This window comes from Barbus barbus (genome assembly GCF_936440315.1).
Source record: "Barbus barbus genome assembly, chromosome: 50".
Taxonomy (NCBI): Eukaryota; Metazoa; Chordata; class Actinopteri; order Cypriniformes; family Cyprinidae; genus Barbus; species Barbus barbus.
Window position 1 is genome coordinate 5,155,654 of NC_136728.1, and position 14,384 is coordinate 5,170,037.

Genomic DNA, 14,384 nt, shown 5'->3' on the forward strand with positions numbered 1-14,384 from the left:
TATCTTTGATTAATATTTAAATTTGCTTGATGATCTGAAACATTAAAGTGTGACAAACATGCAATAAAATAACAAATCAGGAAGGGGGCCAACACTTTTTCACACCCCTATATATATATACATATAAATATATTAATTATAATTTATATAATTGCTAATTATAACATCATTTATATATTTATTTACAGATAAATAAGAATATAATTAATGTCTTCTGGAGATTCTTTCAAAGCATTTGAGGAAAAGAAACAAAATAAAAGCAAAGCAAAGTTAAAGCTGGGATCAGAATCCTTCTGTGACCCTCTGAAAACAAATGACTGAGACCAGAGTGATATTTCACAGATTTCATTAATGATTAAGTGAAAAGCTGCCATTGAGAACTGGAGGTTACATCTATGAACTCCTAGTAACACCAGAAAATGTGTCTTTTACCACATGACATTTATTTTCCTTGCTTCAGGGGATTTTTAAGAAAGGTTAAACGGCCTCATAGCAACATTTATTAATTGTCAATAAATGTTTTGTTCACATGATTGAACAATTATTATTGCCACAAGAAAACCAGTGCCTTACTTACCGTAACTGCAGCCAAGAAAGAACTTTAAAGGAACCTGAGGCACTGAGGTAACTGTTGAGAACGTGTTCTGAAAAGCATTTACATGCAGCGAAGCAATTTTGCAATAAATCAACAAGGTTACAGGGTGTTAGCAAGAGATCTGTACTATCGGGAATTAACAGAACAAAGTAAAAACAAGGCTGTAATGATTACATAATATTGTCGAATAATGAACTATACCAGTCTTTTTGACCACTGGGGGTCTTACATTTAGGTCACCATTGCTCTTGTTGAAATTCATATTCCAGAACCGTCAGGCACAGCACAGGATGTCTTATCAGAATGCAGCTCACTTGCTGCGGCCTGGGCAAGTCTTCCCAAATGTGAGTCTTGTCTTTAGAGCAGTGTTTCCACGCAGGAAATCCAAATCTTGAGCTGTACACACTAGTCAGACATTGTAATGGAGAGGACAAACTGTCCTTAGTTGGAAAGTCTATCAATGTCTTACCTTTCCATTCAAGTATTCTGAACAGTAAACTATAAGGCCTAACATGATGAAGATATAGTTTAAATAATGATAAAAGGACAGAATGTTTATCTGGATATAACCTGCACAGAGTCCTCAGTTTGGGTTTCCCAACATTTAAAGTGTGTGTAATTGAATATGTACACTATGATATCCGGTTGACTGCTTTGTCTGGTCACTGCACTGCATTATTCTCCCATCCACCCTTCTCTATTCACTCATCTGCCTAAACGTGAAAATTTGTTGAAAATGTACATAAGACTATCCAAAATGTAGATGAGTTCTCGTAACAGATTAGGAGAAATTTGTTTACCAATGGGTCCTCTGCAGGGAATGGGTGCCGTCAGAACTTTTTCATTGGAGAAAGCAATGGTATGGATATAGGACTCATATTTTAGCAGGAAGCAACAGTTTGGAGTTAAAAACATTTTAATGATGCCGTTGTTTCTTACAAACATCCAGCTTTTCACTTCATAAAATGTTAATTGATGGACTGGAGTGGTGTGGATTACTTGTGAATGTAATGCTACATTTCTGAACAAACAAACTCATCTTCATCATCTTCGTCTTGGATGGCCTGAGGGTGAGTAAATTTTTTGAAAATTTTATTTTTTTGGTGAACTATTCCTTTAAAGGAATACATATTTCCCACAATTATGATGTATTCTTTTTATTCAACCTCATATAGTTCCAAACCTTTCTTTCCTCTGAGAAATACAAAAGGAGATGTTTAGCAGTGTGTTCAAGCTGCTCCTTTGCATACAATGGAAGTGGATGGGGACTGGGAATGTCAAAGTCCCAAAAGGACCCCAAAAATCACTAAATAAAATGAAAATGTTTTGCACAAAAGAAAAACTCATACAGGTTTGTAACTTCTTAAAATGACAATTTTCATTTTTGGGTCAACTGTCTCTAAGGATTCATCATCTTCTGCAAGTTGCAATTGACAATAACGAGACAAACACACTTGTAGCACATTTTCAGTTGCATTGCAGTTGCATTTATTTCTCACTTGGACTAAATCACATTCATAGCAGTATCACTATAGTAAAGGAGGACTACAGTCCTTTAACAACAATAACGAAAGGAATTAAACTACTGGACATTATAACAATAAGGAAAAATATTGAATCGACCTCACATTTGCTCAGCAAAAAAATAACAGCATTCGTTCACTACATAATAATAACTTCACAATGTTAAAGGTCAACTGTAAAAAATATATAGATATATAGCAAGAGAAAGAGAGAGGTACTCCAAAATTTTCCCTTATTTTAGTAATACTGTTCACAGACTTCAGACCATTAAACCACTTCTTTTTTCCTCTATTTTTAAAGATTGTAATCATAACTGCACAGCTTTTACTACTCAAAGTATTGCCTTACTTTTTACATACAGCATAGTCATAACATGTTACATATATTTGATTCCTAAGAACTCTATAATAATATCGGTCCATCTTATATACTTTTCTGAAACTAGTGTTAAAATGTGATTTACCAACATATGAATACACTTGCAATATTTGCTTATTAGTACTGGACAGCAGTTAGAGTCACCTACGGCTAATATTAATGTTAATATGTTGGTATCATATAAGACTTTCTCATAAGATGGAACCGACCCAGATTATACTATATCTGATGCTAGTAACAGCAACTACCCTTTGATTTACTTTTAAAGGCAGAGGTGACACAGAACAATATAAAACAAACTTGGTAAAGTTGTGATTGTGCGCAATGTTCGCAGCAAACGTTAGAAAGCAAAAACAATCACAAATAGAAAAAAAGAAATAGAGGATAGGTTAAGAATCCACAGGGTACGAAACTGTATTGCACACCACTGGAAGGCCAGAAATGTACTGTACATGAGTACAGGGCCATTCATACAAGAGACGATAATGATAAAGTTTAAAAAATCGTTTGAATTCTATGACATAGAACATTTTCCATATGATGCATGATACAAACATTGACAACTAATCAGAATCCATTTGACTTTAAAGAGCTTGAGTATTTAAAGTGGCAGGCAACAAAACTAGTGTGTTTATAAAAAAAAAGAAAAACAAATTATCGGAAAGTTATCATCCATTGGTGTGGATGCTAATATAGTCATTGTTACAGCTATCTTTTTAGTTCTTATTCTTGTTGTGAAAAAAGTAAAAAAAAAAAAAAAAAAATCTAATTCTATGACAATAAAATCCACATCACAGCTATAATGTCAACGTCACAGAGGAGCAATATTGTAGGAATCACATTCAAAATTATTATTTTTTCAGCATTTGAAGTGGCAGGTGACAAAACTGCAGTGTGCATAATACACAATATTACCATCCGTTGATATGAATGCTAATATAGTTATCACTACATTTATAGTTATTGTTACAGTTATCCTTTTAGTAGTGCTGGGCAACAGTGATTTATCGCACCCAAAATAAAAGTTTTTGTGGACATAATATGTGTGTGTACTGTGTGTATTAAATATATATGTCCACACGCATCTTATGTACTTTTTGTATGCAAAGAAATCAAAAATAATGACTTTATTCAACAGTCTCATCTGCGTTAGCATTGTGCCATTTTGGAAAGTATCCGCTGGACGCAAATAGCTGTTCGGTGTCAGCTGGGTCACACGGATGCACCATTTTCATTCAAATCAAAGCGTAAACGACGTAAACAGTGCATCTGTGTGGTGCGGTTGACACAGAACAGCGTACGCATACTTACGTAACTTTATGAATTGTAACCTGACATTTGGGAAAGCGCAGTTATGCACAAAATTGGCCTTTGGGAATTGCGTCAAGCATTTGCGTAAGTACATTTCAGGCCTCAGTCTCAAATACAGAATTTCAGGAAGGTAATAAAGAGATAAAATGGAAAAGTGCAGATATTTACATCACTCAGTGGTGTGCTTTGAACCAAGTGGTTTATTCCTCATTATCTTCAACAACAGGATCGCTATACCTAAACACTGTCATCAATACTGAACCCACTGAACTCCCAGCATTCTGTTTCATCCCCCTCGACTCGACACAAAAGCATCAAACACACAAGCGCTGACAGAGGGGGTAAAACGATCACGCTCACTGCCATTTGAATAAGGTCGCGAACTAAAGCAAAGCCAGATGGAAAGGAAATATTTCCCTGTCTCCACACTTCTCAACAGACAGCATTTCAGTGATGGTAACAGAAGGCACCTGTTCTCCTCTATGGAGTTCGCATTAACACAATAGAGAAGGATGCGACCAGGCGAGGTCGAATTCTAACCATCTGGGAGGTGACAGCAGGTTGTAAACAAGGAAGAAAAGAAATGCTAAGCAGGAATATTGCCATCAAACAATGGTTACATAACATTTACTATAAGAAGTGACTCGGAATCACTAAAAAGTCACTAAAATGTGATTCAGGGGAACGCTCTGGGGTCTTTCCAACAATTATAACTTCACTCAAAATGTTGTTCCACCGCAGACCTTCACAACACATCACCGATTTGCAGCTTGACACGCAATGGCTCTGAAGAGACATGCTGTTTGATGACCTTGCAAATCACGTACGGTTTTACGACTAAGCTGAAATGTTTTGCTGACAATGTGAACCCTGAACAGGGAACCTATGAAACTTGGCATAAAGCAAATGTGTCAAAATAGCCTCGCTGTTTCTCGAGAGCTCAGTGGTTGAGCTAAGTGTGTGCGTGTTGATAACGACAGTAGCATTTATGTGCGTAACAATGCAACGCAATGGCCAACAGGGCTGGGCAGACACCTTATTTAATTTGAAGTGCATGAAAACAAGTCTTTGAATGAAAACTGTAAGTTACTGTTAGTCTACTGCCAGTCCACCACTGGATATTGCTGTCCCGCGCATCACGACCAGGTTAAAGATGTCGTATCACTTCAAAATGGACCATTGTTGAGTGATCTGCTGTGTTTGCATTCAAAGCTCATTTACACTCACACCTGAGGGTACAACAGCTGAGTACATCTCAGCCCAAGCTATATTTTCCATCATGGCTGATGGTTCCCTCATTTAGTATCAGTGAAGGATCAGATGATGATTCCTTATAGAGATTTATATATAAAAACAACAATCAGTTCAAATCAACTGATCATAGATACAGTACATGTGGTGTTTGTGTTAAATCTTACAAAGCCTGTCAAGAAAATGTCCTAGTCATATTTCACTCCAAAGAAAATAATATTTATAGTTGAATATTTTGCATAAATAAAATGAAGCCTAGTTTAGTACCACTTTTATTGACTGATATTGATATTTCTTATGTCAATTAAGTTCTTATTAATTATATGAATTCATTTTTGTATTTGTTGTACCATAAAGAGGGAAAAAAAAAACTGTTTGTGAATTACACATTATTGAAAATCGATGGAGAATCATTACGGAGAACAATGACAATTGCAAACAAAAGCAACACACCTATAAATTAATGCAAAAAAAACCTAAAAAACTTGATGATCCTAAAAGACATTTTCTTTATGCAAAATATATACTTTCATTTTGTAGTGAAATATGTTAAAACATGTTGTGATTCACCCGAGTATGTGACTGAGCTAAAAAAAAGCACAGTACCACACACAATAAAAAAAAGAGAACACTGTACTGTGAAATATTCACACGCTGTGAAATTTTCACATATTTTCAGGTGGAGGATTGGTTGTGAATGAGTTGAGAAAAGAGTGAGAATTGAAAAAAATACTGGCTTAAAAATAAAATCCCAGCTAATCTAAAGCTGATGACACAAATGTCTCTTCGCCCACCACAGGGCTTCCCACTTTCCCTTGAGTAAAACTCTTCCTACTGGCAATGAAGGAAAGTGGTTGGAAGCTTGATACATGTGTATCATCTGACATCACGCCCTCTTTACAAACATTATCTGATACTATACAGACAAAATAAATAGTTCAACTTGTACTTATTTGCTGTTTCCTTGTGGTAGAGGTACTGAGCAATACTGCTGACTTGGCAGAAACCTAAGACAAAGATAACAGACACTGTCACCGAATCCCCTCCAAGAAAGAGACCGACATCCATTTTTATGAGAGTTTTGTGTTTTCCTATTGGTATTGGTCATGTCTCAGAACTTAGTGTGGGATACGGCCTCTACTCCAGAGACAACGCTAGCACTGGTAGCAGTCAATTGGGCTTGACAAGACAACTTCTCCAGCACATATCAAGTCAAGTCAAGTCTGCTGCACATATGCTGCACTTGATATGTGCTCTCCAGCACATATCAAGTCAAGTCATATGCATGCAGGTTTGTGTACTAACTCTAAACTAAGTTATGAAACAAAATTACTTTGCAACATGTCAATGACACAGGATAAGGTATTCCTCACAATGCTATGACAAGGACTTGTGCATTGAATTTCAGTACAGCAGCACTATGCTAACATATCTGCTTTAGAATGTGACATGGTTTTCATGCTGCTCTCTAATTAGATTTGGGAAATCTACAGACGGGGAAACCAGCCCCCTAATTAGAATCTGATCTACTTTGTATTGTTTGCTAGTCCATTCTACAGACAAACACTGGTCACTCAAGACTCACTCTGTTCACAATATAAGCCATGAGGGACTCTCTAAAGTGGACAAGATATTGGAGACATTGAGAATACAATGGGATAGTCTCAGTCGAAATGGACACAACACTTAATGGGAAAGCAAGTGGGGTACTGTAAGTTGAGAAAAATTGAATATCTGAAACTAGTAACCAGAAGGCCAAAACGCATCCATCTTTCCCTTCTCAATACTCATAAAAAAATGGTACTTCTACAAAAAGCAAATGCAGTATTGTAAGTATGGAAAGAGACCTGACTTAGTCAAGAGTCAACCTGATTAAAACTCCAAAACTATCTAACCTTGTAAATTAATCCAGCATGGAATACTCCCATTGGTTTGGTCTCACATGATCCTAAACGGGCAATTCCTCAACTATAACCAATATATCCTGCTCATGGTCAGACCGGGGAACTGTGGATGGACCAGGGGTTACAGAAAGTGGAACCTGTGTAGCTGCTAATGATGTCGAGTCATTAGGGGAAGGTTGGTTAATGTGTGATTCCTCAGGCTCTTTTCCGAGCCGCATCGGCATCTTGACATTCCACAGCCGACAGTGCGATCAACATCTGGGCAGCATAGTAGGTGGCCATTATGATGACTCGGGAGTGGGGAACTGGGAAGCAGAACTTGTTGACGGCAATGGTGAGGTCGGACACTATGAAGAGGACGGCTCCAAGGCAGGCCGAGAGTTTTGTCCAGGTCCAGAGGTCATTGGCGAGCTGGACTCCAGCGATGGCCCTCCAGCCCATGAAGCCGATGAGAGCAATGTAAACAGCCACCAGGTAGGTGAAGGGACCAGAGAGGTAGGGGTACAGAAGAGTGTAGCTGAGGCCTGAGATGACAGCGATGACCAGACCTGCTCTCAAGTTGAGGGGCTTCATCCCAAATGCCGAAGAGTAGAGAATGTGGGTGATGGCGAACATTAGCAGACCTGATAAGGCAAATACAATTGAATTGAGAATATGTCTTAGTGAAAGCAGGGGGTGTCCAATCCTGCTCCTGGAGGGCCACTTTCCTTCAGAGTTTAGCTGCAACACACCTGGCTAGAACTTTCGAGTAATCCTGAAGACCCAGAAAAGCTGGTTCAGATGTGATTAATTAGGGCTAAAGCTGAACTCTGCAGCAAGGTCTCCAGAAGCAGGAATGGACACCCCTGAATGAAAGCATATAACATATAGCAGTGTTTCTCAATTCCAGTCCTCACATACCACTGCTCTGTATATTATGTATGTATCACTTATCACAGACTTTTGTTATATTCAACCGTAAGTGCCCTGTGAAGTGGACATCACAGGATATTCCGCATGATTCCAGTTCGAAGGAACCGTATATGTTCCATTCAAAGGGCATTAAAGTGTGAGAGACGTGAATTTAAATTGTATTTATTTACAGAGGTATATTATGTCACACTTCTCTAGTAAGTTTCGTCTGTGTGTGAACTTAAAACGATGTAGGACGTGGCATAGTGCAAATCCATAAATGAATGTTCCAAAGTGAAGTAAACTTCAACGTTTTAACTTCAAGCATTTCCCATGCTCCAGGAGTAGGGAGCAATGAACACTGTTTAGGGACCTTGTCAATGGGAACACAGTTAGTTATATGAATCAGGTGTGTTAAATAAGAGCGACATGCAAAATATGCAGAGTGAGGACTGGAACTAAGAACCACTGATATATAGTATACATTGTCTTTATACACTGCCCGTCCCAAAAAAAAGTCACACACTCTAATATTTTGTTGGACCGCCTTTAGCTTTGATTACGGCACCAATTCGCCGTGGCATCAATTTAAATAAGCTTCTGCAATGTCACAACATTTATAGAGTTGCATTCATTTTTCGCCAAGATCTTGTATTGATGATGGGAGAGTCAGACCGCTGCACAAAGTCTTCTCCAGCACATCCCAACGATTCTCAATGGGGTTAAGGTCTGACTCTGGACTCTGTGGTGGCCAATCCATGTGTGCAAATGATGTCTCATGCTCCCTGAACCACTCTTTCACAATTTGAGCCCGATGAATCCTGGCATTGTCATCTTGGAATACGCCCGTGCCATCAGGGAAGAAAAAAATTAATTGATGTTATTGATGAATAACCTGGTCATTCAGTATATTCAGGTAGTCAGCTGACCTCATTCTTTGGGCACATAACATAATCATCCATGCAGTAATTATCTAATTGGAGGATCATACCTATTTGCTTAGTTAAATCCAGGCGGTGACTTTTTTTTTTGGGACGGGCAGTGTATTACTTAGCAGGAAACATGTTATTCTTGGTCTCATAACACTCTTGTTTGTTCCAAAGGAAAACTTTGCTTGAGTAACTCGGTGGTCCCCAAGGGTATCTTCGGGCAGATTGGTTTGTTCCAACCCTCAACCCTGACCTGAAAAAACCTCATTCAACCACTACGCTACTTTCTCCATGCAAGAGCTGCTGAATCAGGCATGACAGTTCAGGGTTAGAACATAAAATGTCTTGCTTGAGAGTAGAGTGTTGCAAAAACCCACAGACATCTGCTTTCAGATCATTTGCATAAACTCATTGAACCACCATTTGGAAAGGCAATAAAAGCTAAATGCAATATTACATTGATTCAAAGCTTCTTATAAACAGAATTATTTGTTTTCTACAGATGGCATATCTTTCCCTTCCCATCAACCCACATAACAAATAACTCTTAATCCTTTTTTAATCAAATCAGAGCAACACAAATGAATTAACTCACCATGACTAAAGTAGCCTTGTTCTTGCCAGATGAGAAATGCGTCACCCAAAGCTGAAAAAATAAGTCCTGCCAGGATTTTCCTGGCACTGGAGTGGGCACCTAAAAAGCTGATGCCATGGGCGAGCAGAAAAACCCAAAGACAGAAGATGGGCAGGCATTTGATGAGGGCACTGAACCAGGAGGGGCTTGAGGTGGGCAGCCACAGAACAAAGTAGACGCAAGTGGATTTGAAGAACGGAACAAGCTTTGGACCCTCGCTCTTGACCTGCATGACAAAAGAGAGACTGAAGTTGCATTCATGGGAAGTGAAACACACCATCATGTGAGTCAGAAAGACTGACACAGAGCCGTTCTTGTATTTAAAAACTGGAGGAGAGAAAAACACTTACTGTAATGTGAGATACCATGAATAACAACTATGACAATTACTAAGTCTCAGAAATATAACAAACCCAAGAAAAATGTCAAAGATTACTGTCCCTTGAAAACTAGTTTAGAATTGGGCCTTTTGCTTTAACTAAACTCACAACAGATGATGTGGATAGTCACCGCCAAACCCTGAAGGAGGAAGTAATGACTTATGTCCCAAACATATTTGTTCTTTGGTGACCCATATGAGTCTGATTGCACAACTTGATGATTCTGGAAAACTTCAATAGGTGATTCTAGACTTTACATCACATCAAGCAGCTGTCATATAGTTGCAACATGTCTAATCTTGAAAAAAGTATTCTTACATATAATTATGTGTAACTAGTACTTATAGAAGTAGATTTTATCATACTCCGAAGGAAATTATTTCCAGGGTATTGCTATGGCGGTCTAGGAGGCTTGCTAGTCCAGTATTGCTGGAGCGTTTCTAGAGTGTTCTGGGTTGGTTGCAATGGTATTGCTAAGTGGTTGCTGGGGTGTTGTTGGTGGTTGCTAGGTTGCTATGCTTAGGTCAAAAGAGCCCACCCTCAGATCTCTATGATATTATGGTCTTTAGATATGACTTGGGTTCCACCTTCACTGTAAGCCTATTGTACTGTTTTTTTTTTGGACTTTTGGCAGGAAACTTGCTAAAATTGTAGGTCACTTTCTTTAGAAAAGTAAGAACAAATCACTAACAGTAAATACAAACAATAATAACACTTGCCTTTTATACGTGTAATCTCTGTACTTATATATCGGAAGACGTAGATTCAGTGGCACGGTACACAACATACTACTTATGTAACAGGGAGCACTACTACAATGACCCATATTAATGAAACTATTTAACTTTTCTTGTCCTAATCCTCTTCTTAGTCCATGACCGTTGCTTAGTCTTGGAATTTGAGTCTTTGCCCGTGGGGGAAGTGGAAAAAAGCTATTGTTAGCAAGTGTATATTTTAAATCAGATTCTGGTGTACCCGCAGTCTGAGAAAGGTCACACTGAAATACGGAGACACTGTGAAATAAGTGCTTCTGATTTCTAGCCAGTTAATGTAAGGATATAGTCTGCACACAGCATGATTTCTTTTTAATGTAAACATATGGTGTTGATCTTTAAAATGAGGGGTGGTAAAGCTTTGTGCTTATAGATCTTAGCTGGTAAATGAAAGGTTGTGTGACAACCCCACAAGGGATGATCCACTACCCATAACCACTGTGCTGGTGGGACTGTTTACTGTATGTTAAATCACTTTGGAGAAGTGCGTCCCCTGAAAGATTATTTTCTAAAATTGAGTTTAAGAATCATACAAACATAACATAGAAATTTAGCATTATATCACTTGTTCACTAATGGATCCTCTGCAGTGAATGGGTGCCGTCAGAATGAGAGTCCAAACATCTGATAAAACATCACAATAATCCACACCACTCCAGTCCATCTGTTAACATGAGCTGAAAAGTGTGTTTGTAGAACAAAAGGCATTTTGACTTTTACTTGTAAATAGTGCTTGATATGTGCAGATTTATTTCTTGATTCAGACAAGATTACTTATGTGCAATATATGGGATATCATATTTTACATGGAAGCAATGTTTTGAAAAAGTAAGGATTACTATGATTTTTTTTTCTGTATTTTAATCACAGTTACTTCTGATGTAATTACATTAAATACCGCATAGACTATACAACAATTCTATAAAACAATAGTGTATTTAAAGGAACACTCCACTTTTTTTGGAAATAGGCTCATTTTACAACTCCCCTAGAGTTAAATAGTTGAGTTTTACGGTTTTTTTGAATCCATTCAGCCGCTCTCCGGGTCTGGTGGTAGCACTTTTAGCTTAACTTAGCATAGATCGGATTAGACCGTTAGCATCACTCTCAAAAATGACCAAAGAGTTTAGATAATTTTCCTATCGAAGACATTCGTCAGTCTTAGTACACAATGTAACTATAGAAGAGTCAAGTTTTAAATAGGAAAATTATAGAAACTCTTTGGTCATTTTTGATGACCAAATGCTAATGGTCTAATCCGATTCAATGATCTATGCTAAGCTAAGCTAAAAGTGCTACCGCCAGACACAGAGATCAGCTGAACGGATTCAAAAACGGTAAAACTCAACTATTAAACTCTAGGAAAGTTATAAAATGGGCCTATTTCCAAAAAAAGTGGAGTGTTCCTTTAACATCAAAATTTAGCATCTAATGTAAATGTATGTATGTTTTTAATGTAGACTCCCTTTAAATACTTATAAAGTTTAAGAATAATTTATGAAATGAAATCTTATTTATTTGAAGGAATTAAAAAGCAGATTCATGTTTATCATTGTATTGTTCGCCACAAGGTTGATATGGGATTTAGAAAGTAATTAGTAACTACTTGGACTCTTATTGGGACAGAATTTATTAACTGCAAAGGATCCATTTCTCCAAATCTGTTCCAATGAAGACAAACACGTTTACATCTCGGATGGCCTGAGGGTGTGTACATTTTAATTTTGTGGGTCAAATATTTCTTTAATTAATACATTGTATAAAATTACACAGTTAAAACATGTGACAACATGCTTTAAACCAAACAAACTGTTCAACTGTATATGTATAGAGGTGTTAAGGACAGAGGGCATTAAAATACTTTGCTGAAACAGTGCAATCTTGATTATGTCAGCAAAACTGAAGTCAAGAGAAACTGCATGAGCTGGGGTGCTTCTCTTTGCCAGTTACCTGTGTCTGTTTGAAAGAGGAATAAAGGTTGTCACGAGAGTTTCCATAGAATAAAGCCCTTTGAAAGCACATGAAAGCAGACAAAAATAGGGAAATACAGAGAATGGAAAAAAAAAATGCACAGTGCTTATTCAATTATAGATCAATTGAATCTCTGCATAAATAAACCAGCACTATTCATGATAGCATAGCACATGGTTTGTAGAGGTAAAGTAAACATGAGCATGCTGGCCATAATCACGTGCTCATTGTTATTCCCAAGATAACAAGGATGCATGGACAAAAATATACATTTAAAACAAACAATGATGTCATATCCTTAACTACAGATCACTATATAAGCATCATTTTAAAAATAATAATTATGCATACAGAACATAAAGAAAGGAAGTGGTTGTCAGAGCCGAGCAATAATGAAAATGGTCATACATTTGTGAATCCATATGCAATGCCAGTTTAACTGATATCATGTTTTGATAAAGTGATCATGTCGATGATACAGGGATGTTTTGATGAAAAGAGGTAGCAGACTCACCACAGTGACAGGAGAAACCATCTTTGTCCGCGGTTAAACAGCCGTCGCTAACAGTGCACGCGCTAGTCTTTACGTCCCTTTGTATGTGAAATGTGTTTTTGTCTTGTGTTCGGGACAGAAGAGAAATCAACTGTACTGTGGGCGGAGCTTGCGGGTAAAAACAAGCCCTGGCCAATCAGAGTGCAGGAAGGTGTTGACATCACGGCGAGCCTGCGACGTTTACATACAATCAGTGCGCGTTTATTCCCTTTATCCCGTTTTTAATACGTTTTAATGTCAACATCTGTTTCTGATTTATAATGCGAGTTCGATATAAATCGTAAAGGTTAATAAAAGCGATCCTGAGATGAGTAAATGGTATCTGAACCGTTTCTTGAATCTGTATCGACATCTTGTGGTAGCATTAAGTAAATAATATTGCGTCACTACTCACTATTTTCCTAAAACGTCATTAATATTACCTTAAAGTAGGCCTACAATCTGATGTATTTGTGTATAATAAATATTTAAAATGCAAAAGAAAAATACGTGCGATTATTGAGGGTAATATAGGTGTGCTGGCCTTAATTTATCGATGTATGTTTGTTTTTCCTGCTAAAATAAAAAAAACAATAGAAACCATAACAGAAATCCCAATGTTTCCATTAAAATACCAGTATAAACCATTAGCTTTTTTTTCCAGTAAAACCATTGCAAAATTCCTTTCTGTAGTGTGTTTTGGGCATTTTTCCAATAGAATCCATCACATACCAGTAGACACCATTATATTAAAACCAATACAATTCCCATTAAATCCATTACATTTTCTATTGTGCTTTGGGCAGGGTTCGTTTTTTTCAGCATTTTATTTAGCAACGTCTATTATATATAAACACTGATGTGCATTTAAATATATATATATATATATATATATATATATATATATATATATATATATATTCATTTCTATTGATATGCATTTTTATTTATATATATATATATATATATATATATATATATATATATATATATATATATATATATATATATATATAAATAAAAATGCATATAAATAGAAATTAATATATATATATATATATATATATATATATATATATATATATATATATATATATATATATATATATATGTATATATATATATATATATATATATATATATATATATTTAATTATAGGCCTACTTCGCTTTGCGTATTTTCCTAGTATTTATTTATTTATTTATTTCATTTCAAAATCCCATCTCCTGAAAGAAAAGAAAGAAAAAGAAAATTAAATTAAAAAGCACTCGTCTTAACTGAGAAAGACTAGTTCTAGCTATCTGTGTTTT

General features: G+C 36.7%; 1 protein-coding gene across 1 annotated transcript; it reads right to left on the reverse strand.

Annotated features, from left to right (window-relative positions):
* Positions 1–2,055: 2,055 nt before the first annotated feature.
* LOC306868532 (lysoplasmalogenase TMEM86A-like) lies at positions 2,056–13,189 on the reverse strand. Its single transcript, XM_079414744.1, has 3 exons — positions 13,056–13,189; positions 9,379–9,643; positions 2,056–7,586 (listed from the first exon to the last, which is right to left on the reverse strand). Exons 1-3 carry the CDS (start codon positions 13,074–13,076, stop codon positions 7,159–7,161), a joined length of 714 nt encoding a protein of 237 aa, XP_079270870.1. The 5' UTR covers positions 13,077–13,189; the 3' UTR covers positions 2,056–7,158.
* Positions 13,190–14,384: the final 1,195 nt, after the last annotated feature.